The 23347-nt window shown below is 53.4% G+C and overlaps 1 protein-coding gene across 2 annotated transcripts; it reads left to right on the top strand.

The window, feature by feature from the left end:
- Positions 1 to 1046: 1046 nt before the first annotated feature.
- On the top strand, positions 1047 to 22644 carry DRG2 (developmentally regulated GTP binding protein 2). 2 transcript variants are annotated; one of them, XM_081162489.1, is made up of 13 exons: positions 1047 to 1259; positions 5180 to 5340; positions 10247 to 10336; positions 10877 to 10937; positions 12453 to 12543; positions 13132 to 13204; positions 13332 to 13422; positions 14262 to 14359; positions 14745 to 14821; positions 16105 to 16193; positions 17438 to 17496; positions 21425 to 21478; positions 21836 to 22644. In XM_081162489.1, exons 1-13 carry the CDS (start codon positions 1196 to 1198, stop codon positions 21920 to 21922), a joined length of 1095 nt encoding a protein of 364 aa, XP_081018615.1. In that variant the 5' UTR covers positions 1047 to 1195; the 3' UTR covers positions 21923 to 22644. The 2 variants fall into 2 exon arrangements, with proteins under 2 accessions (XP_081018615.1, XP_081018616.1); XM_081162490.1 differs by having other exon boundaries at positions 1084 to 1461.
- Positions 22645 to 23347: the final 703 nt, after the last annotated feature.

Below are 23347 nucleotides of genomic sequence, written 5' to 3'. Positions count from 1 at the left end.
TAATTCCCAATGTGATGATATTTGGAGATGGAGATGGGACTTTGGGGGGTTATTAAAGTCAGATGACGTCATGGGGTAGTGTTCTCCTAAGAGGATCAGTACCTTATAAAAATGCCAGAGGCCCCCCCCCCAAGCACTAAGAAGGCAGCAGTCTTCAAGCCAGCAAGAGGGCTCCTCCAGAACCCAGCCACACCAAGCACCCCATCTTGGACTTCCAGCCTCCAGCACTGAGAAAATTTCTGTTGTTTAAGCCACCTAATGTGTGGTATTTTGTTACGTTAGCCTGAGCAGACTAAGACAACCCCTAAATACCACAGCATGCTTCTGCTAATAAAAACATTCTACATCCTCACACCAGGAAAATTAGCAATTACTCCATAATATCCAATATCCTATCCAAAGTCAAAGTTTCCCCAGTTGTCCCAAGAATGTCTTTTTATAGCTGCTTTACAGTTTTTCACCCAGAATCTAGGCAAGGTCCACACATTATATTTAACATCTTTTAATCTACAACAGTCCCCCTGCCCTTTCCCCCAGCATTTACAATTTTGAAGAGCTCAGGCCACTTGTCTTATAAGACGTATCACTTTTTAGATTTGTCTTATGTTTCCTTGTGTCTGAACTCAAATACAGCTTTTGTTCGTTCGTTTGTTCGGCAAGAATTCCACATAGGAGATGCCTGCTTCGCACGCATCCCACCGGGAGGGATCCGCGGCAGAGGGCGCGGGGCTGGAGGCTGGCCGAGGGCATCGCGCGGACCCGCTTCTAACCCGGGCACAAAAAGGAGCCGCTTCTAACCCGGGCACAAAAAGGACCCGCTTCTAACCCGGGCCTTCAGCTCAGCTCCTTTTCTTCACACCCGCAAAGTCAGCCACGCTCGCACCGCAGTTCGGGGCTCGTCACCGAAGCTCCGCGGGCGTCCCAGGCGGGCTCCTGCCCTCTCAGCCCCGGTTCGGAATAGCCCGCCCCGGCCCTGCCGGCCTAGCCCGGCCCCGGCCCCCAGCCCAGAGGCGGAACCAATTGTGTCGGGCACTCCGCTCGACGTCGCCCGCCCGGACTCTGAATCCCGGCGCGCCGGGCGCCGGGGACGCTGTGGTCGGTGGGCTTCCGGGCGCACGCTGCTGGGCCGCCGCCGCCAGGCCCGAGTTCCCCGAGCGCCCGCCGAGCTGTCGGTGCGCCCCGCTTAGCCGCGGCCATGGGGATCCTGGAGAAGATATCCGAGATCGAGAAGGAGATCGCTCGGACGCAGAAGAACAAGGGTGAGCGTCGGCGCGACGGGGTCTTCCTTTCCGCCCGCCTCAGTTTTCCTGTCCGTTAAATGGGAAACAACTCCCGCCGTGGAGCTGGAGCCTGCTGAAGGCCGCGGAGAAGTGCCGATTAGTGCGGGCCAGGCGGGATCCCGGTCCCGTGCCCCCGCCTGAGCGCAGACGAGCCCTGAGAGATGTGATCAGTGCCGCCCAGGTGATGACAGTAGGGCCCGAGTAGAGAACTCCCAGCACACTGCGCAAGCATCTCACCCAGGGACAGGCAGGGACAGGGCTGGAGCCCGGGCTTCCCCGCGGCAGGAATTGGGGTTGGTGCTCTCCCCTTTTCTGCTGGAAGTTTGGGAGGAGACCTCTCAGGTAAATCTCACCCAGCAGCCGGGAGACCCCAGGTGGAGTCCGAATCCCGGCAGCCAGGACTCTGGAATCCGGAGGACCTGGCTTTGAGCCCGGGCTCCCCACTTACCCGCTGTGAAACCTTGGAAAGGCACTTCACCTCTTTGAGCCTCAGTGTCCTCATCTACGAATGGGGATAATAATCCTATGCCCCACCTTAGCTCACAGCGAAGGTAAACTAGATAGCGTATGCAGAGCACTAGGCACATGGTGAGCACTCGGTATTTAAAGTAAACCTCCCAGCATGATGAAGCATCAGGTCTGGGCTTCCCATTGTAAGGGCTGGAGGAGCTCAGAGAGGTGAGGAGACGAAAATGGTGACACCCAAGATGGCTTCCAGGAGGAGGTGGGAATTGAGTGGGTGGAGGGAAGGCTATTCCAGGGGGGCGGCAAAAGCAGGGATGGGACTCTGGGTGAGCATGCTGTGTTCATGGGACAGTGAGGAGAACAATCTAGATCAGAAGGAGAGTCTGGAGTAATGGGGGATGCAGTTGGCCAAGGTGGATAAGGCCCAGTGCCTGGCCAGACCTGCTGTGGGGTTGCAGGAGCAAGAAGCGAGGAATGCTAGGTGGTGATCTCTGTCCTCTCTTGGCTCCATTTAGTTCTGAAGGCTGAGGAGTTGACTGGTATCATTCATTCATTCTGTAAATCTTGACTGAGCCCCTGCTATGTGTGGTTAAAGCAGTGAACCCAGCAGGCACATCCCTGCCCTCATGGAGCTGACCTTCCAGTGGACAGTCTGTAAATTAGTAACTAAATAAACAAGATAGCCCGGCTGGCATGGCTTAGCGGTTGAGCATCGACCCATGAACCAGGAGATCACAGTTTGATTCCCAGTCAGGGCACATGTCCGGGTTGCACGTTTGATGCCCATTGGGGGGCGTGCAGGAGGCAGCCAATTGATGACTCTGTCATCATTGATGTTTCTCTCTCCTCCCTTCCTCTGTCTGAAATCAATAAAAATATATTTAAAATAAAATAAATAAACAAGATAATTTCAGAGAACAATTAATTCTGTGAAGACAAACCAGAGTGTTGGGGGGAGGGACTCGGCCTACTAAGGTGGAATGATCAGAGAAGATCACCATGAGGAGGGGACATGTGAGCTGAGACCAGAATCTGTACATGCAAAAACCTGGGGGAAGACTGTTCCTGGCAGAGGGAGTAGTTGGTGCAAAGGCCTCAAGGCAGGAACAAACTTGGTGTGTTTAAGGATCAAAAGATCTGGGCCTGGAGTGCAGTGATGGGAAAGGAGAGAGCCAATCTTGTAGGACCTTGTAGGTCCTGGGGAAAGTCTGAGTTATGTTCTGAGGACAGTGGGAGCTAGTGGAGGGTGTTAAACAGGAGAGATGTAGTTAGATTTCTGTTTTGAAAGTTCCTTCTCTGGCTCCCCTGTGGAGTATTATCTACAGGCTGCAAGGAAAGTATCAGGGAGGCTTAGGGGAGGCTAGAGATGCTGCCACTTTAGCAGTGGTAGAGGAGGGTAATGTAAAGGTGACTAAGACCTAGTCCTTTCCTCAGAGATGCTCAGAATCTTATGAGCTGGGATGACAGGAAGGACCATGTGAACCTGACTGTTGCTGAACCCATTCTTGATCATTTCTTACTGCCACCAATTCATTCATTCACTTGTTAAAACATTTCCTGAGCACTTGCCCTATACCGTACTCTGTGCAGGAAGCTGGGGATACAACTATGACAGTCCCAATTCCTGCCCTATTAAAGGGAAGGACCTAAAGAAACAAGATAGTTGCCGTATCCGATTTGGCTCAGTGGTTAGAGCCTCAGCCCATGGACTAAGGGTCCCGGGTTTGATTCCAGCCAAGGGCACGCACCTTGGTTGCAGGCTCGATCCCTGGCCCTGGTCGGGGCATGTTTAGGAGGCAACCAATCAATATATTTCTCACATCGATGTTTCTCTCCCCCCCACTTCCACTCTCTCAAAAGCAATGGAAAAAATGTCCTCGGTTGAGGATTTTATTTAAGAAAAGAGAGAAGAAACAAGATAGTTTCAAATAGTGATAAGAGCCATGCAGACAATAATCAGTACCAGGAGACAGAGAGGGATCTAGGGAGAGGTGGGGTTACTGTAGATAGTAATATCCCCAACTTTTATTGGGTGCTTACTATGTGCTTGTCATTATTCTTAGTGCTTTCTTTAAGCCTTATAGAAATCCAGTGAAGTAGTTATTGTTAACATCCCTATTTTGCAAGTTAAGAAACTAATGCACAAGAAGATTAAGTAACTTATCCAAAGTAAAATGGCCAGCGACAGCAGGGTGGAATTCCAACAGGGGCTCTTAACTTCTGTATGACACTGTCCCCAAGGCTGGGTAAGGGAGACCTCCCTGATGAGGTCACATTCGAGTTGAGCCTTGAATGTTGAGAGGAGCAAGCCCTGGGAAGATAAAGTTGAAATGGAAGGAAAAGCAAATGCTAAGCTTCAGAGTCAGGAATGGGGTCAGCATATTCTGGAGGAGCAGTGAAAGCCACTGTAGCTGGAGTGTAGTAAACAAAAGTGGGAGTGGTCCAAGGTGTTGGAGAAGTAGCCAGGGACTCGGGTACGTAGGGCACTGCTTCTGTCTCAGCCACAGCCCCCTCTTATAGCAAAGACTGTAGTGCCCTCTTTACTGTTCTGAAATGTGGTTCCACATCAATAGTATAACTTTAGTACACAAAGAATTTGAAAAATAATCTAATGCCCTAATAGTAATATAAAGGAGGAAAAAAGGGCAAGTAATTTATAATAAAAATACTGTGTATTTCTATATGCAAATGTTGAGCCACGGCCAAGATATAATGAAGTGATAATGAAGCAGTGAGGTGCTTGCACCTCTGGATAGAATGTGGGGGTGTGGCCTCCACTTTGCAGACAGTGCAGGTGTATTGTGTTGGTGCCCCGTGTACCCTGCAAAAGGCATCACTGTTGGTGGCCTGGGATCCTAAGACGGTGAGCAGCTCTAGGTAAAGTTTCAAACAAAACATGCTATAGTTTCCCTTGAACATACACATTTGCATTCCTGGAAATGTCAGCGTTTATTCACACTGCAAAAAATGCCCTGTGTTTACACGTGAAACAGATTTCAGGCCCCTGTGATCCTGACCCAGGTTTTCTCTGTGGATGTCTTTGGGACATGAAAAGTCATGTGGGACACAGGACAATTCTTGACTGTGCTGGACTGACTCACACCTGGTACAACAGTTGGCTTCAGCATCAGAGTGACAATGGAAAACATCCCTGGGAATTTCTAGAATGCCCCAGGGAATGATGCTGGACCCGCTGAGAACCACTGACGTGGCCTTTCAAGGGTTCAATAAAGAGACTCACTTTTATTCTATATGAAGTGAGAAGCCAAAGGAGCATTTTAAACAGAGGGACAGTTTTTCTCCCTGATCGTGACAGTGATTGCCATTTGGTTCTGATATTCCTGGCCCCACTCGGTGGCATGTGAGGCCCCACCTGGCTCACAGGGCCTGGCTACTTTGGACACTTACCTTCCATCCTGCTTCTCGCCCTTCAGCCACCGAGTATCACCTGGGCTTGCTGAAAGCAAAACTCGCCAAGTATCGGGCCCAGCTCCTGGAACCATCCAAATCTGCCTCATCCAAAGGAGAGGGCTTCGATGTCATGAAGTCGGGTGATGCCCGTGTGGCACTGATTGGATTTCCCTCTGTGGGTAAGGTCAGTGATGGTCATTGTGGGTCTTGGGGAGGAAGGCAGGTTGTCTCCTTTCAAACATGACTGTGACTCTTCTCACTGTCCCTCTGGATTAGCTCCAGGGACAGAAGACCCAGCCTCCTCTAGGATCAGGTCCCACCCCTGTATCATCCTAACATGGAGAACATTCTTTCCGTTCCAGCAGAAGTAACTCCATTCAGTCTCTGACTCATCCATTGTTCATATTTATTGAGGGTGGCCCGGCCGGGCGTGGCTCAGCGGTTGAGCATCGACCTAGGATCCAGGTGATCAGGGTTCGATTCCCAGTCAGGGCACATGCCCGGGTTGCGGGCTCGATCCCCAGTCTGGGGCGTGCAGGAGGCAGCCGATCAATGACTCTCATCATTGATGTTTCTATCTCTCCCTCTTCCTCTCCTTCCCTCTCTCTGAAATCAATAAAGATATATTTAAAAAATATATATATATTGAGGGTGTACCATGTGCCAGCTGCTGGAGGTACAGTGGGGAATGAGATAGTCTGTCCCTGCCCACACAGAATTCCCATTCTTGGGGGAGAAAAGACAATCAGCTCTGGGGGTGGGGACCGAGGTCCCGCCATTTTATGCTGGGGATATGAGAAAATGTTCTGGTGAGCAGATATTTGAGCAGAGGCCTGAATGAAGTGCAGAAGCTTGCAGGGCCCTGGGGAAGGAACATCCCAGGCAGAGGGAGTAGTGAGTACAGAAGCCCATAGGTGGGAGCTTGCTTGGTGTATTTAAGGGGGCCAGGGAGCCAGGTCTGAGTGAGCAGCAGTGGGAGATGAATTATAGAGGGTGGATGACCTTGGGGGCCGTCATACAACTTTGGCCTTGAGTGAAAAAGAGTGAAGCGGGAACCACTGCAGAGTTTTTTAGAAGTTTTCTTCTATAAGCTTAATTTAGTGTAAAATTCATATTTAATTTTTGTGTGGGGAGTAAGATAAACCTCATGGAAAGGTTTTGAGCAGAAAAGGGGCCGAGTGGCCCAGCTGTTTAAAAGGGTCATGGGTTTACAAAGAAACTGCAAAGCCAGCACCCTGCTCGTGCAGAGTCCTTCATTTTCCTGCCCTGGAGACTGCATTGCCCTCAGCTGCCCTGTCTGCTGGGTCTCTCCTTAGACTGGCCTCGATTGGATGACTTGGACAGTTTTAAGGAGTGCTAGTGGGTGTTGTAGAAAGTCGCTCCACTGGGGTCTGTCTGATGTTTTCTCATGCTTAGATTGGGGCTCTGGGTTCTGGGAGGAATGCCACAGAGGTGAAGTGCCATTTTTACCACTTTATATCAAGGGTCCATGCTGTCACCGTGACTAGTCACAGTTGATGTTGACCGTGGCCACCTGGTGAGGGAGAGTTTGCCAGGTGGACCACTGTTTTTCTCTTGTGTTCACATTTCCTCTGAGAAGGGAAGTCGCTGTGTGCAGCCCACAGGAGTTAACACTACCTCCTGGAGGGGCGGGGCCCACAAATTATTCAGAATTCATAATGAGGTTTGTCTCCTCTCCCATTTTATTTAATCATTTATTTACATCAGTATGGACTCATGGGAATTTATTGTATACTTGGGTTCCAATCTCACACTGTATATTTTGCTGCTCAGATTGTTCTTGCTTTGGAGCTATTTCAGGTGGCTTTTTGACAAACTCCTGTCCTGTTTTTTCAGCACTTCTGTACTTTCCGTTACTGCAGGATGCTTCAAGCTCATCTTGTATATCCCCTCATCTTACTAGCTGCCTGGACCGCCGCACTGGGTCACATGATCAGCAGCAGTCCGTGACTGCCCTCCCCTGCAGTTTGGCCACACCGTGCTGTAGTGAACCGGCTTGTGCTTGAAGCCTTGCGGGCTGGAGCTGTGTTTCTGGAGGCAGTGTTCCTAGACATAGGCACAGTGGCTCAGGCTTCGGGGGTTTAAAGCAGCCATCAACCTTGCCAGTTACCCACCAAAGAAACTTTAGCTGCCTCCACCTGGGGGCGGTTTTCTAGTGTACCCACTACACAGTGCTGTGTCCAGGCTGGGTTGTGTGCTGGGGCGGCTGCAGATTGGACTAAGACCAGGCTCTGCTTCAGAATCTGCAGAAGGATCCCTTCCTGATGGTATTTAAATGCTTTTTAATCTTCAGGAACATACTTGCCCTGGTTGGATTTTATCGTCATTTTCTCCATGTCCTCCAACGGTGTGGGCTCAGGAGATACAGTGCCATTTTAGTAATCACCTGAACCAGGTAGAATAGACTGGGAAATTCTATCTGTTGCTATAGATGAAAGTTATAAAATACTCTGGAAACCAGCTGCTGAGCCCCTTCAGCTCCTACTTCTCAAACCTTTTGCAATTCATCTATGTACCCTTTCAACTCTGCCATCAAGTCTGAGCACCCCTTTTACATGCAGATTGCCGGCCTGTGCACCAGTTCCTTTAGTGGTGGGGTGCTCATGACTCCCCAGCTTCACAAAAGCCAGGCACAGCTGCTCAGGGACCTCTTGGCTCAGCCCCTCAAAAGGAGCAGACCCCTGCAGGAGCCCCTCCTGCAAAGGGGGGTGGGACTTCCCCCAAGTGTGCCCTCTGCTGGCCGAATGCCCTCACAGTCTTCAATCCTGGCATGGTTTCCAGATCCCTTTTTTATTCTTTCTTGTTCTTCCCAGTTTTACATAATAAAAATTTTCAAGCATGTGTAAGAGGTGAAAGAACAAGTACAGTGTGCCCTCTGTCCAGAAGCATCTCTATTTGTGTGTGGTGGGGACGGGGGGTGTTTCTGTTTTGATTGAACCATTTGACAGTAAATTACAGGTGTCATGCTTTATGACTCTCCACCCCTAAATATTTAAGCTTGTATCCCCAATGAATAAGAAAATTTTTCTACTTAGCTGCAAACTGGTACAGCATAGCAAACAGAATTACCAGCAATCCAATGATCATCTAATGCCCAGACTATATTCTAATTTCAGTAGTTACCCCCCAGTGACCTTTGCAACTGGTCTTTCTAAACGAGGGTCCATTCTGGAGCACACGTAGCCCTGTGTGTTGTCAGTACAGCTGCTTTAATCTAGAACAGTCCTGTTTGTCATGACCCTGACTCGCTGAAGAGACCGGACCAGTTGTCCAAGAGGAAGTGTGTGCTCCTGAGAGGTCTGCTTGCTTCCTCGGTGGGCTGCAGCTTGAGTCTGTGTGCTGTGATTCCTGGGAGCTGGGGCGGCATTGGCCAGGTTCACAAGTGGATGGTGGACATGCCAGAAAACCCCCAAGGGCTGGCTGCACTTCCAGGGCCACTGGGCTGGGGGACACACCCTGTGTCCCCTTGCATATAGTTACGTTCCCTCTACACCAAACACTAGAAAGTCACCTTTGGGGTGCTACGGTGTTGGCTCCCAGAAGCAGGCTCTGCCCACTCCCTGTTGGTGCCTTAACCTTGCCCGGGGTTTTCACCAGTGGCTGTGAATGGCAGTTTTCTAGTCCTTAGGCCTTCCTTGCTCAGTAGCTGATGTGCCGTGTACAGTGGCACCTCTTTCACCCGTGAGAGCAGTTTGAGTCCTGCGAAAGTTCCACCTGGAAAGGCAGGACAGACGCTCCCGTGTTGCCCTTCATGATCAAGCCAGATATTGAGCTCAGGGCTGTCCCGCAGGTTACCAGGGAGGGTTTCCAGCTTTAACTCTTCAGGTGTTATGGGCTCATTAGTTTTAGTCTTTTCTTTCGATTTTACTTTCTATCCTGCCAAGACTTCCTTCCCAGGTGAGAATCTCAGGCTGAGAGAAGCCACTCTAGTTTCCAGGGTCTGGGCCCTGTCGCCAGATCCCACTGCCCTGTTGGGAATCCAGATTCTCTGGCCATGGGAGGCCCAGGCCTCTCCTACAGAGGCCAAACAGGATTGGGGGTATCCTCCAGCAGCCATTGCTCAGTGTCTCAGCAGCCAATGCTCTATCCCCTGACCCCTATCCTCAGGAGCTCCCCAGGGCAGAGTTTCTGGATTTGAGGCCTGTTTCCTTCACTTGCCCCGTTCTGGGTTTTAGTATGAGGGTGTGTGAGTGAGGTGTGCCCCCAGCCTTCCTGCCTGCCAGTGAGGGGCAGAGTCCAGGGGGTACTAGCCCCAGACCTAGGTGACACTGTCCCAGTGCCCAGTGAAACTGCACCTCAGGCTTCCTGTTTCAGGTGCCCTGCTGATTAGGTGGGTGCCTGAGGCCAGGGCTGGCTTCTCCCACTGGCACTGCCCACTGCTTTGCTTGCTCTCTGGGCCGCAGTGTCTAGCACTGTGGTCTTGCCATGGCCCTGACTCAGTGCACCACGTGCCTTGCCATCTTCATTGATCCCGATGCAGCCCCTCTAGAAAGGAACAGCTGGGTGCTCACCCTTCCTGTGAGGACCCTGAAGCTTAGAGGACGCAGTTTCTTGCCCAGGGTCCCCTAGCAGAGGGGGGATCCAAGGTGAGGTCTCTCTGCCTCCTAGCCAAGCCGTAGCCCCACTCCCACGGTGGACTATGGCGTAAGTGTTCCCATCCAGGTTCTTCCCAGCTCACCCTCCCTTCCTCCCAGCACCTTCTCTCGCCCATCTGGCTTTGTCTCAGACCAGAAGTCAGGATCTCCTTTCACATCTCGCCTCTCCCTGTGTGAGCAGCAGCTTTGAGTGCCATGGGGCTGTCACCTGCTTGAAGTTCTCTGGACCCTGGGAAGGTTGAGGGTTTTGTGGAACTAGGGATTTAAGTGGGGAACCCACTTAGAAACCAGGTCCCCGTGTCCACCTGTGATAGGCTTGGACTCTCCGGGGCCTGAGGCAACTTTTCCAGCTATTCTCTTCATCCCCCCATTCACCAAGAGGAGGGTGAGGAGGGGATCTGCTGCCTGCAGCCTGTGGGGATCTCCAGGGAGATTGGGACAAGACTCAGTGCAGTGACTTTCTTTTTCTCCTAGTCCACCTTCTTGAGTCTAATGACCTCCACAGCCAGTGAGGCTGCGTCCTATGAATTCACAACCCTGACGTGCATCCCCGGGGTCATTGAAGTAAGTTGGAGGCTGCTGGACTCCAGCAGGGGCAAGGGCGTGTGCTTGTGTTTTCGATGGTGTGTGTGTATGTCCTGAGCATGTGTGCCCTGTCTCACTGTGCCTCTGGGGATTCTGGCTGCCGAGATCCCAGAGATGCCTGGCCCATCCTGCAATACTGACTGGTTCCAGGAACCAGGCCAGTGTACAGCAGATCCTCAGTGCCCTTTGTGCTCTGCTCCCCCACACCACCCAAGCTCAGGTCACGCATTCCTGTGTGGCTGGATCCTGTATCCCATGAAACTTCGGAGCCATGTGCAACTGGGGTCCTATTGCCTTGAGCCTCTCGTGGGGAAGCACTTTATTTGTGACTAGCTGTTACCATCAACGATGAGTGTTGTGGGATTGTAAATCTCTAGAGCCCTCCCCAGGTGGCCCCTCAGCTCACAGGAGGGACGAGGGTCAGACATGGCCATGGAGGCTGATCCTGGGGTCTAGCTGCCTCTCGCTGCAGGGTGCTATAGGCGTCCTCACTTCACCTTCTTCTCTTCTGCCTCCTAGTACAAAGGAGCCAACATTCAGCTCTTGGACCTTCCTGGAATCATCGAAGGTGCAGCACAAGGTACGAGCTGGGCACCCAAGGCCTGCCTTCTCTCTCAGGATGCAGGAAGTTGAAATTGGTTGTGGCTGTTGAGGGTTGATGGGTGGATCTCATAATCCCTCACATTGCTCAGTGCTCTGTACTTAATGGACTCTGGCTGATTATAGTCCTGAGAAACCCATCTTAAAGCCGAGGAAACTGAGGCGCAGTGAAATGACTTGCCCAAGGTCACACAGCCCACCAGACAGGCTTGAACCCCTCTCCCCTCCATGTGCTCCCCTGTGCCCTGCGAGGAATGGATGCTTGTTAGCTGGTGATCTCAGACTGTGCTTCTAGTACTGTCCTTTGCTGTTTGGGGGTTGTTTCTGGTGGGTTTTCTGCTTTTGTTTTTTGAGATGGGAATGTGCCTGTGGCTTCTGGTGGCAGGTGCTGGGTCCAGCATTTGCAGCAGTGGTTACCAATTGCTGGTTATTCAGCACTTGCTAAGCTCTGGGCTCTGTGCTCACCATTACCCCACTTAATCCTTGGATAGCCCTGTGACTCAGGGATCCCTGGAGACAGAGAGGTAAAGGGTCTGCCCTGACTGACTGTTCAGCTGCTAAGTGGCAGAGCTGGGGTGGAGCTGCCTATCTGGCTCTGCACCCTGCTGTGACCGGGCAATGAGGCCTCCTCTCCAGGTATCCAGTGCCATCTCTGCCAGGCACCTTCCCACGCCCTGCTGCTGCCATTGCGTCGAGGTCCTGTCTATTTGAATTGGGTAGTGGTGGTGGTGACTGTTCCCCATGCCATCCCAGCCAGCACATTAGGAGGTGGCCCAGCCACCTATGGGGAAGTACACAGACTGGAGGCAAGAGGCAGCTGGGGAGTGGATGTCACCTTGTCAACCCCTCATTCTCAGAAGAGGGAAGCAGGGCATAGTTGAAACTCACACTTCACAGATCCTGTGCTGCAGTTCTGGTCCCCAACTTTGACATCGGCAAGGTGCCTGACTTCCTCTGGTTGCTAGGACTAACAGGCTGTGGCCTCTCTGCAGCGGTCCCTGGAGTACCTCCTCCTGATTGTCTCCTGTGATCCTGCCGCCCAGGGGCCTCCTGTCACCCTGTTTCCTAGACAGGGCAGACAGGTTCAGATCCTGGCACCACACTGGCTTTGTGTTCTTTGGCAATTCATTGAGTATCTCTAAGCCAAGCCTTAGTTTTCTTGTCTGTAAAATAGGCATGATAACACCAATCATATGGGATAGTTCTGAGGATCAAGTGAGGAGATGTTCATGATGCATCTAATACGGGGCCTGGGGGAGGATGTCACCCCTCCTAAGGCGGTAACGTTGAATTTCCATCTAAAACAAGTCTCCACAAGTAATATAGCATCTCAATTAAAGAAAAATGCCAAAGAAATAATAGCCTGGGAGGTGGCACGTGGCAGACACCATGACAGGTCTGTAAAGGACAGGAGTCTGGAGTGCCCTGGGCTGGGTGGGGTTCACATGGGTCCTGCCTATGTCACTGTGTAACCATGACCCTTCTACCTGTCCAGGGAAAGGCCGCGGCCGACAGGTGATTGCTGTGGCACGCACAGCCGACGTCGTCATCATGATGCTGGACGCCACCAAGGGAGAGGTGCAGAGGTCCGCGGGGTGGGGCAGGGGGGCAGGCTGACATGTCTGGGAAGGCCCTGGAGCTCATGTGTCCTGGAGCTTATGGTGGACGGTCTGAGTGGTGCTGGACCCTGTGGCGTGGCAGTAGCGGCAAGACCGTCCACAGACTAGACCAGTGCACTCAGTCTGGTATGTCCTCTCCAAGAGGCTTACCTCCAGCATAGAGAGTGGCTGAAGCTTGCAGCAGGAGTCCTCTGGCAGCATTGGCTGTCCAAGGCCAGAAGAACATGGCCTGGCTCTGGCTCCTGCTTGCAGAGGCCCAGTGCCCCAGCAGCTGCCCCAAACCTGCCAGGAGCCCAGCCCCAAGCAACAGAATCCTCATTCATGTCCTGGCCTGTCTCTGCCCATTGACTGATGACCTGGCCAATCTACCCTGGACTAGACAGGGTCCCCAGGCCCCTCCTCGGCAGCTCAGGGTTGTTGGGAAGGAATGTTCCACGTTGCTGGGGGCAGATAGAGGAGGGTGCTGGTGTGGGTGGGCAGGGGTTTCCTGTGTAGTGTGGAAGCTGTGCAGCCTGCCTCTGGACACCTGTGAAGGCTTGTGGGGGCTCTGTCCAGGTCTCTGCTGGAGAAGGAACTGGAGTCTGTGGGCATCCGCCTCAACAAGCACAAACCTAACATCTACTTCAAGGTGAGGCCCGTCCCCTGTGGGCTGCGATGCGGGGGCCGTGGGGCTGTATCAGCCAGGAGCTGAGGCATGTGGGGCAATTGCAACTGAGACTTTGTCAGCAGTCCTCCCTCCCCCTCTCCTCCTCCAGCCCAAGAAAGGTGGTGGCATCTCCTTTAATTCAACAGTCACGCTGACCCAGTGCTCAGAAAAGCTGGTGCAACTCATCTTGCACGAGTACAGTATCCTTCCTAAAGGAGTGGTGAGGGAGGGCCCACAGCCTTCAGGGCAGGGGAGGGGCAACTGGAGGCGGGAGGCCCTGTGGCCCAAGGTAACAATGACTATCCCAAACCTCCCTGGGTCCACCTGAGCAGGCTCTAAGAAAGCTGCAGCGGCTGACACACGGTGCTTCCTGTCTGCATGCCTCTGTGCTCACTAAGACCCAGGCCTGCCAGACAACAGCCATGCACTCAACAGTGGTTCCCTGGCTCCTTGGCGACCACTGGGAGCTGTGGCAGCCAGCCACACCTGGAATGACGAGATGGCAAGGGAAACAGCCCCTGGGGACCAAGGCTTCCTGGTCTGGAGAAGCCTTGGGGAGATCCAGGGATTCTGGGGCTCTAGAGGACAGAGTGGGTCCCCAGAGGCAGAGTTGAGCTTGGCATAGGGAGAACTCATGGTGGAACAGGACATCCATTGAGGTGGTGAGGCCCTCGCCACTAGAAGTGTACAGGTAGAGGCAGGGTGGTACCCAGAGGAGAGTTTTGCATGGGGGAAGGTGAGTTAGACCCTAGCTTTCGGACTGCTCCTGGCACGGAAGCCCAGGGTTCCCCTGACGAACTCTGGGGTTCTGGCAAGTGGATTTTCTTGCCTAACAGCAAAGATTTGAACTGGTGATTGAAACTTTTACATATTGTGGCTTCTTTTGAAAAGACTTTAAAATTTCGCAAAACCTTGTGAGCAGATGACCTGCAAGGCCCCTTACTGCTGGCATACTTCCGGATGAGCTGTTTCAGGCCCTCATCTGATTGGGCACTAGGGACTACTAGTACCCAGTTTGCCCTTAATCTGAGTCCCTCAGAGATCTTCAATGCAGAAGTGCTCTTCCGAGAGGACTGCTCCCCGGACGAGTTCATCGACGTGATCGTGGGCAACCGGGTGTACATGCCCTGCTTGTATGTAAGTGGTACAAGTTCCTGCTCCATGCCCAGGCCACACATCCTGAGCCCCCTTGACTCAGATGGGAGGCAGGCTTCTGCGAGGAGCGGAGGAGCCAGGGCCCTCTCCACCCTCTCTCCTCCACTCCCGTGGCCCCTTAAGTCTTGCACATCTCTCACTGGACACTGGGATTCTGGCCCAGCCTCTCCTTTAAGGAGCGCTGGCGGCCCAGGCCCTTTGGCTTCCACATCATTGCGATAACAAGGGAAGGGAAGACACTGCATCATCCCAGCGCCATGTGTGCAGGGAGGAACCACGGGCAGGGCTGTGACTGCGTTGGGGCCCTTGTCCTCTGCTCCTTTGATTCTTTCCCTTCTCATCACCCACCTCCACCTTTCAATCCGAGGTTTATAACAAAATTGACCAGATCTCAATGGAAGAAGTGGATCGCCTGGCCCGGAAACCCAACAGTGTGGTTATCAGGTGAGGCTCTGCCGCCCTTTCTGTGTGCGAGCCCATCATCGAGCCTCCCCGCCACTCAACTGAGCGAAGCCTCCACGCAAGGCCCGGCAGAGGAGACCTTCCCAGTTGCTGGTGAACTTGGCTCAGTTCCACCCTGAGTTGATGCGGGCAGTGTGGGTGATGTGGGGTGGGCTCTGGTTAAGAAAACGGATTTTGTCCATCAAAGTAAATGATTAAGAATAGTTGAGAGGCTTCATAACTTAGCAGTTAAACTCAGTCCTCCAGAAAGCCCTCGGGTGTGAGCCAGTGCTCTTGGTACTCTAGATGATGTGGCTCTGCCACCACAGAGCAGGGGAAGGGAGCTGAAGTTGGTAGGTGGTCAGAGCTGTCCTTGACCATCCCCTCCCTGTCCTTGAGGCCCTGGTGGGTTCCAGGGCCGCCTCCACTCTGGCTGATGCCTGTTTATCACTTCCCATCACCACTGGGTTCCTCTTTGGAGGCTTGCTGACTTGTGTGTTCTACTTGGCTGGTTTCCCAGATCAAACAAGGTGCTCTGTAGCTTCACAGTGCGGCTTGGCTTATGGGGAGGAAGATGCTCAGGGACCAAGTGGGGGTGACTGGTGCAAATGATGGATGAGGTTCTGGACACAAGCACGAGGACCATTTCCTGGGCATTGCCAGCTGCTACAAAGAGCCACAGAGCCAACGTCCCTCCCACAGGACAGCCTCAGCTCCTCTCCACCTCCTGCTACACCCAGGCACCCTTCAGGGACTGCCTGAGGACATGCCCATCTGTGGGGTGTGAGAGCATCTTTACCTGCTCATCATGCTCAAAACAGCTCTGCAGAGGGCAGGACACCCGCACGGGGAAAGACAGCTGAAATAACCCACAGCCAGCACCACCCCGACTCATGGCCCTAAAATCCCTGCTAGGCTGCCCTGGGCCACTTGGGAGCCCCTCCCTCCTCTTAGGAGGGGGCAGGCTCTGGATTGTCATCCTCTGCCCTCAATCCCATTACAGCCCCCACCAGTCTTCACACAGCAGGCACTAGGAGGAAAGCCCAACCTCTAGGCTCCTGTGTCAATTGCAGAGAGCAACTGTGAGGCTCAGGGAGATGGCTGAGCCCTTTTGGCATGGTCATGATTGTGGACTAGAGGCGCTGGCAGCTGAAGTGTCAGGCTGCCACCAGAACTCTAGGCTTGGCTCCCCACAGGCTCCAGCTGGGCTACACTGGCCCTGGTGCTTGTGCCTGGCTAGATGGAGGTTGTCCTCTGCTCTGACTGGCCACCTTCCTCCCTGGCAGCTGTGGCATGAAGCTGAACCTGGACTACTTGCTTGAAATGCTTTGGGAGTACTTGGCCCTGACCTGCATCTACACCAAGAAGAGAGGACGTGAGTCGAGCAATATGCAGCCCATGACACAGCTGAGCCTCACCCTCCCTTACAGCCTGCTATGCTCTGCCTGTGGTACCCAGAGGGTCCAGTGCCCCTGGACAGCCTGTCTTGTGGCCATCTCTGCTTTTCTCCCATCTCAGAACTGGCACTGTCCTCTCCCCCACTGACACTGTCTTCTCCCCCAGGCTGGTAGAGACCCCAGCCTGAGCCCTTAGGGCAAAGTGCCAAGTTATGGGGCTTTTGGTCTTGAGGGTGCCCCGGTGGGGCAGGGGTTGGGGGGGGCAATGGGATAGAGGCTGCTCTGGATTCCCCACCAGCTATAGCAGTGACCCTCTCCCGACTTCCCCCAACAGTGGCAGGCCCCACATCAGGACTTTAGGTGACTGAATGCACTAGAGCTTTTGCCGTGTCCCCACCCCCTGTATACACACCTCACACACTCAGAGACCTAGTTGCTGCATTGTGGCAATTTCCTTTATTTTTTCTTTTTTAAATATGTTTTTATTGATTTCAGAGAGAGGAACGGAGAGGGAAAGAGATAGAAACATCAATGATGAGTCATTATTATTATTTTTAAAAATATATCTTTATTGATTTCAGAGAGAGGAAAGGAGAGGGAGAGAGAGAGATAGAAACACCAATGATGAGAGAGTCATTGATCGGCTGGCCTGCAACCCTAGCATGTGCCCTGACCGGGAATCGAACCCCGATCGCCTGGATCCTAGGTCGACGCTCAACCGCTGAGCCACGCCCGGCCGGGCGAGAGAGTCATTATTGATCAGCTGTCTCCTGCATGCCCCTTACTGGCAATTGAACTGTGACCTCCTGGTTCATGGGTCGATGCTCAACCACTGAGCCATGCTGGCCAGGCGAGTTCTGGCAATTTTCATTGGCCTTGACCTTGTAAGTTAGGGGAGTGGTGTGCTGTCCCTGACTGGATGCCAGCAGCTGTCACATCTTGCCAGTACTTTCCAGATGCTCCATATGGCTCGTCTCAGCTGGGGCTCTCGTGGCTGACTGGGTTGCAGGCAGTTTGAATCCTGGACTTGGATTTATTTGGATTTTCTGTGTTAAGGTCAGGTTGTAGAAGATTGTATGGGGATCTACAATGAGCATGTGCTAAATAAGGGGGAAGCCTAGCCCAAAGCTGGAGACTGGAAGAGCCTCTGTTCCCTGTGGAAGGAACCACATAGCATGGGGCCATGCCTGGCTCACACCCACCCCTATCTCTCCCTGTGCAGAGAGGCCGGACTTTACAGACGCCATCATCCTACGGAAAGGGGCCTCCGTGGAGCATGTGGTGAGTTACGAGACCTGCCCGGAGGAGGGGCCCAGGGAGCTCTCTTTCCCCTTGAGGGGTAGGGGTCCTGCCTGAAGTTCTGGGCCTCGGCTGGCTCTTGGATGACACATGCTGTAGCCGCAGAGGTGCCAAGGTCAGGCCGTGGCATTGGACCAGGGGTGCTCCCCGACTTCCCTTCCTAGCTGTGCATCAAGCCCCTGTTCTCCTGTGAGACAGGATGGTGCCCCCACCATGGTAGTTAGGGGGTTGCTGAGTGAGTAAAGCGAGTACAGAACTTGGCATACTACCTGGTACATGGTAGACGTCCAGGAAGCCGTGGACCTCGCTGTCTGGTGCTGCAGGCTTCTCAGAGCCACTGGGGTATTCTGTCAAGGAGAGCTACTGCCCAGGGTATACCTGTGTCCACTTCAAGTCGTGTCTCCCTGTGCACACCTAGGACTAGGAGTTGCCACCTCCCATGCCCTTGGCCCCTGCTGCCTTCCAGGTCCCCATTCACCCCTTGCCTGGCCTGCTCCTCCCTGCTCCTATATCCTGCCCTCAACCCACGGGTGGCTTTGAATGTTTTCTGCACTCAACACAATTTATTGAACATCAACAAAATAGGCACAGTTCCTGCCAGAACTAGGGTCCTTTGGGGTAAGCAGATGCCGATACCCAAGCTCAGAGCTAAGCTGTCACACATAAAGGAGGACTGCGAGGAGGAGGGGTGGCCCCAAGTCTACCCAGAGGCCAGGAGGTCTGTAGGAGGTGACCTGAGTGGGCCTGTGCACCAAGCAGGACTGATTGAAGAGGAATAGGAGAAGCCCTCCAGGCAGGGGAGCAGGGTGTGCAAAGACCCTGAGGAAGGGGCTCTGGGCCGAGTCTATGGGTCAGGGAGAGGAGGGGTGCATTTCTGTGTCTGGAGCTCTGTCGGAGGCACAGGATCACCCTCTACCCTAGATGTGTCTTTGTACCATCTCTTGGGGACAGTACCTTGGGACCTACACTAGCAGGTGTTGGCCCCGAGAGCCTAGGATGATGCTCCAGGTCACATAGCCATCTTCTTGGGCTTTTGTTTTCCCCTAGCTCAGTGATTGTCAACCGTTTTCATCTCATGGCACATAAACTAGTTACTAAAATTCTGTGCACACCAAAAAGTATATTTTTTGCCAATTTGGGGAAAGGAAAAAAAAGTATAATTTTGATTCATTCACACCAGGTGGCAGCTGTGTTGGCTGTATCATTTTCTTATTTGACAGTCTAAGGGAAAACAGGTCAGCGCCCCTGACTGCGTAGGTGCTGCATGTTTGTTTGTTTAATTTTTAAAAATTTTTATTTTTAATATATCTTTATTGATTTCAGAGAAAGGAAGGGATGGGGAGAGAGAGAGAGAAACATCAGTGAAGAGAGAGTCATTGGTCAGCTGCCTCCTGCATGTCCTACACAGGGGATTGAGCCCGCAACCTGAGCATGTGCCCTGACCAGGAATCGAACTGCGATCTGGATCCTAGGTCGATGCTCAACCACTGAGCCACACCAGCTGGGCAGTAGTGCGAGTTTTAAAAATGCTTGCAGCACATGGGTTGAAAATTGCTGTTCTAGCTCATTTCTTCTCAGTACCTGAACTGTTGACTGTGGGTGGGCCTGCAGTCTGGCCTCATTGTTTCATTCATTTGGCAAGCTCAGCCTCAGGCCATTGCCAGCCTGGAGATGCTGATATAAACAGGGCAGGGTGTGGCCTTGAAAGCTTGCTCACCAGGCAGAAGGAAGCCGAGGAAACTCAAGATCACTCTTCCAGCCTGGCCAGGCGTGGCTCAGCGGTGGAGCGTCAATCTAGGATCCAGGCAATTCTCGGTCGGGGCACATGCCCAGGTTGCGGGCTCGATCCCCAGTCGGGGGCGTGCAGGAGGCGGCCAGTCAATGACTCTCATCATTGATGTTTCTATCTCTCTCTCCCCCTCTCCTTTCCTCTCTCTGAAATCAATAAAGATATATTAAAAAAAAAAAAAAAAAATCACTCTCCTGGATCCCTTAGATCACTCCAAAGAGCTCTGTGTGGGAATCCCTGTCCCCCAGGCCTGTTTGGGAACCCGTGACTGCAGTGTCTCCTGCTGGGGTCCAGCGAGCCACACGAACTGGACTTCCCTAGGGTTACCCTGTACCTTTTGGGAGAAGTTTCCTCAACCCTCTCAGACCCTCAGTTGCTTGTCCAAGAGGATGTGGGGTTTTAGCCACACCTGGGAAGAAAAGCAGGAAATAAGCAAAAGCAGAAGGGTGTTCCAGGCAGTAGGAATGATAGGTGCAAAGGCCCAGAGGCAGGAGTGAATGGGGACTGCTGGCTGTTTGCCATCATCTGTCATGGACTCGAAAGCAGCAGGTGAGGAGAGGCTAGTGGGGTGGGGAGGGCTTTGGAGGCCTTGCTCCAGAGCCTAGACTTTGTCCCAGAGAGGCTGCTCTTCAGTGGTTAGCCCCTCCTCACTATTCTTCCCTCCCAGGACACCTGCCTGTCCCAGGTGCCAAGAAAGCACATAAAATCTGTATGCTGACAACAGAGACCCAAAGTAGAACCAGGTAGATGTTGGAGCCAGGCAGACCTGGGGTTATACCCTAGCTCCCTATACTGTCAACCTCCCTGTGCCTCAGTGTTCTCATCTGGGGGCAACTGATCCCCTCCCCAGGGCCTCTGTAATCCATCCAGCCCAAGCCCTGGTATGTCTTCACTGAGCTGAGGAAAGCCTGCCTGCAAAGGAACCATGGGCCGTAACGCAGGGCTCTCAGAAGTAAGGCACAGTGCACTCAGGAGCAATAGTCCCCCATCCCTTCAAAAGAGTGTGCTCGCTCCCACACCGACAAGATGACCTTGGGTGACCTTTATTCCCCATTGCAAGAGATGAGCGCAGCTCCTACTGATAACTTGCCCTTAGTGCCAGTGGCACTGGCTCTGGTGAGGCCTGTGGCACACTGGAGAGCACGTGCCCATCTCCTCAGGGTCCTGGGAGAATCCCTGTGACTGTCACCCTGCTTTGCAAACTTTGCCAGTGGGTTTAATTTTGTTGTTGGGCAAGCTGAATAAAATTTAAAACCCACTTGCAGGCCAGAGCTGACCTCTGGGCCATCAGATTTCATTCTCTGGTCTAGAAAACAGCGAGGTTGGAACTGATTGTGTGGTCACTGCAGCAGCCCCCTCTCTGCCATGGCTGTGGCATCCTTGGCCACCTAGAGGTGACCCCGATCAGGTTGGCTCCTTGGGAAATGTTCTTGCAGGCCCCACGTCTACCTCTGTCCCCACAGAAGCTGGGCTGAGGCATTTGGTCTCTAACTAGGGCCTGAAAGGCTGTGGCCATGTGAGAGGAGAGGCACCACTGCACCGTGTTCTCCCTACCCCACCTCCACGGCGCCCATCCAGCGCCAGGGGTCCATATTCTCCAGGGAAGATCTGGCTGCTCTCCAAGGCCACCTCCTGACCTGACAGTGCTGGGATTCCCGTGACCTTCATTTCTACCTGGGATTGCTGAAGCATATAGGCTGTCCTGGGATGGGGGTGGGGTGGATAATGTGATGTGTAGAAGGCTCCAGGTCACAGCTGTGGACAGAAGGCATTAGAGACAGTGGCCAAGTGGGGTGTCCTGAAATCCTCTCCCACCTGAAAGCATCTGTCAGGGCTGTTACTCAGGCAGGGTGGGCAGAGGACCACTGACAGATGGCCAGGTCCTAGACCTTCGTCCAGTGGCCGTGAGAATATTCCTTATCGGGCACTACAGCCCTTGGGCAGACTGGAAGTATGGCTGTGAGTGAGGCCGTGTGCAGATGGAGCGTGTGGCGCTCCCTGACGAGGCCAGTGCTGCTGGGTACCCACCTTGGGAATTGCTATTTCTTGGCATGTGCCCATAACTTGGTGGGGTTGGATGGAGCCTCATCTCACTGTCTGACTCTCCTGTCCTCCCACTAGTGCCACCGCATCCACCGGTCGCTGGCCAGCCAGTTCAAGTACGCGCTGGTGTGGGTGAGTCTGGGCAGGAGGTGGGCTGGGGTCATACCCCACATCGCCCCTGGGTTAGGCGGGAGCAAGGTGGGGTATGGGTGGTGTCCTTGTCCTTCCGTATGGGACCGAATGTCTGTGTCTGCCCCTCTCCACAACGTGTGTACTGCCCCAAACTGAATACAGGCCCCTCCATCTTTAGGAACAGAGAGGATCAGACCACTGGGGAGTCCTGTCTGAGGCCTGTGGTTTTGCTGGTGCCGGGATCCCTCACTTTAGGCTCCAGCTTTCACACCCCCTTCCTCTAGTAATAGCTCCACCAGACGTCGCCTTGGTCAGTTCTGAAACTGATGTAGCCCCTCTGCCCTGTTCCCCACCCAGGGCACCAGCACCAAGTACAGCCCGCAGCGCGTGGGCCTGACCCACACCATGGAGCATGAAGATGTCATTCAGATCGTCAAGAAGTAGTGGCCTGGGGCCAGGCCCCTGGCCACCCACCTCGTCTCCCTGGGCCATCAGACCCAGTGGCACACTCTGAAGTCCAAACAGGAAGAATACAAATACACGTATTCCAGGAAGGGGTCTCTCAGGTCTGGTTTTTCCAGAAGTTTCTTCAATAGACAAATGAAGAGTGTGTGGGAGTGAGGGACCAGGTGGGGGTCTTATGTTGGGCTGGGGCATTTCACATAAGACTAGCCCCTTGGATGGGGGTTCTGAATTTGGAGCCATGGGCCTATGCCCTACCCCTTGCCCTATTTGGGCATCGAGTGAACAAGCTGCCCCCTTACTTCCCAGCAGGGCCTAATGTACATAGTGGCTCGATGCTGGGGTGGGGAGCTGGGCCTGCCTGGGTCCCCAAAAGGATAGTTACTGTAGGGGTGCCTTGGCTTTCTGCTCCCATAGTTTCTCTGGTACTCAGGAAGGGAGCCTCCCAGGACAAAACCCCTAACCCCTTTTTGGCCCCACCTCTGCCCTGGGCTGCCCAGTGGTGGAAACTTGAGGTCAGTGGTTTTAAAAGACCCAGTTCATGCCCTCCACAGCCTGATGAGTCCTGAGGTGCCACCCCCTCCCAGGGCAGCCCCGGGTACTGTGCAGACACCTGGGCAGGATCTCAGAGCCTGGGTGTTTCTCTCTGAGCCCTCTGATCTCGGCACCCTCTGAAATAAAGGACAAGGACAGCCTGTTGTTCAGAGTGACATCAGTTCTGTAAGTGTTCTGAACTCTTGCCAGATTTGGGCAGTGGGCAGCAATGAGCCTGATGACCAGACCAGGCTCGAGCCTGGGGTGCTGGGGGCAATGTGGGGACCTCCAGGATAAGTTTTGCCCTGGATGGTTGGCCAGGGGCTGAAGATCCCAGATGTGGTACCTCCTGAGACCAGGCCTAGCTGCCAAGGTGGGCAGCATCCCCAGAAGGCCCTTGTAATTTGTGGGGTGGCAGGGAAGTTCCCCTGGGAGAGCAAGATAGCCAGTACATTCTTGGGGTGGAGGGGTCTTGGCATGGTGTCAAGGAGTGGCAGGTGTTCCCTGAGCCCCTGGCATGTGCCAGGGGCTGTGCAGGGCCATCTCCACAACAGCCTGTTTGTGGGCGGGGGCTTGCCTTGCACTACACAGCTTGTAAGTGTAAAGCTGGGATTTGAACCACAGCCTGAGATGCTTAAAGCTATACAGAAGGCTTCCTGGAGGAAGTGTGCTTTTTGGAAGCAAATGGTGACAGGCTTTGTGAGGCTGCCAGGCACTGGGCCTGCAGGAGGGGTAGAGGGCTCCTCTGGAGGTCTTTGGACCAGGCTGGAGTGTGGAGCAGACCTGCTGCTCAGCTCTCCAGGCTGTTCTTGGCTCCTCTGTCAGCTGCTTGGCCCCCTTTCCAGAGACAAAACAGGAATAATAGACATCATT

The sequence above is a fragment of the Miniopterus schreibersii genome, assembly GCF_964146895.1.
Source record: "Miniopterus schreibersii genome assembly, chromosome: 16".
Lineage (NCBI taxonomy): Eukaryota > Metazoa > Chordata > Mammalia > Chiroptera > Miniopteridae > Miniopterus > Miniopterus schreibersii.
Note: the sequence above shows the minus strand (reverse complement) of the source record. Positions and strands in the feature narration are given on the sequence as shown.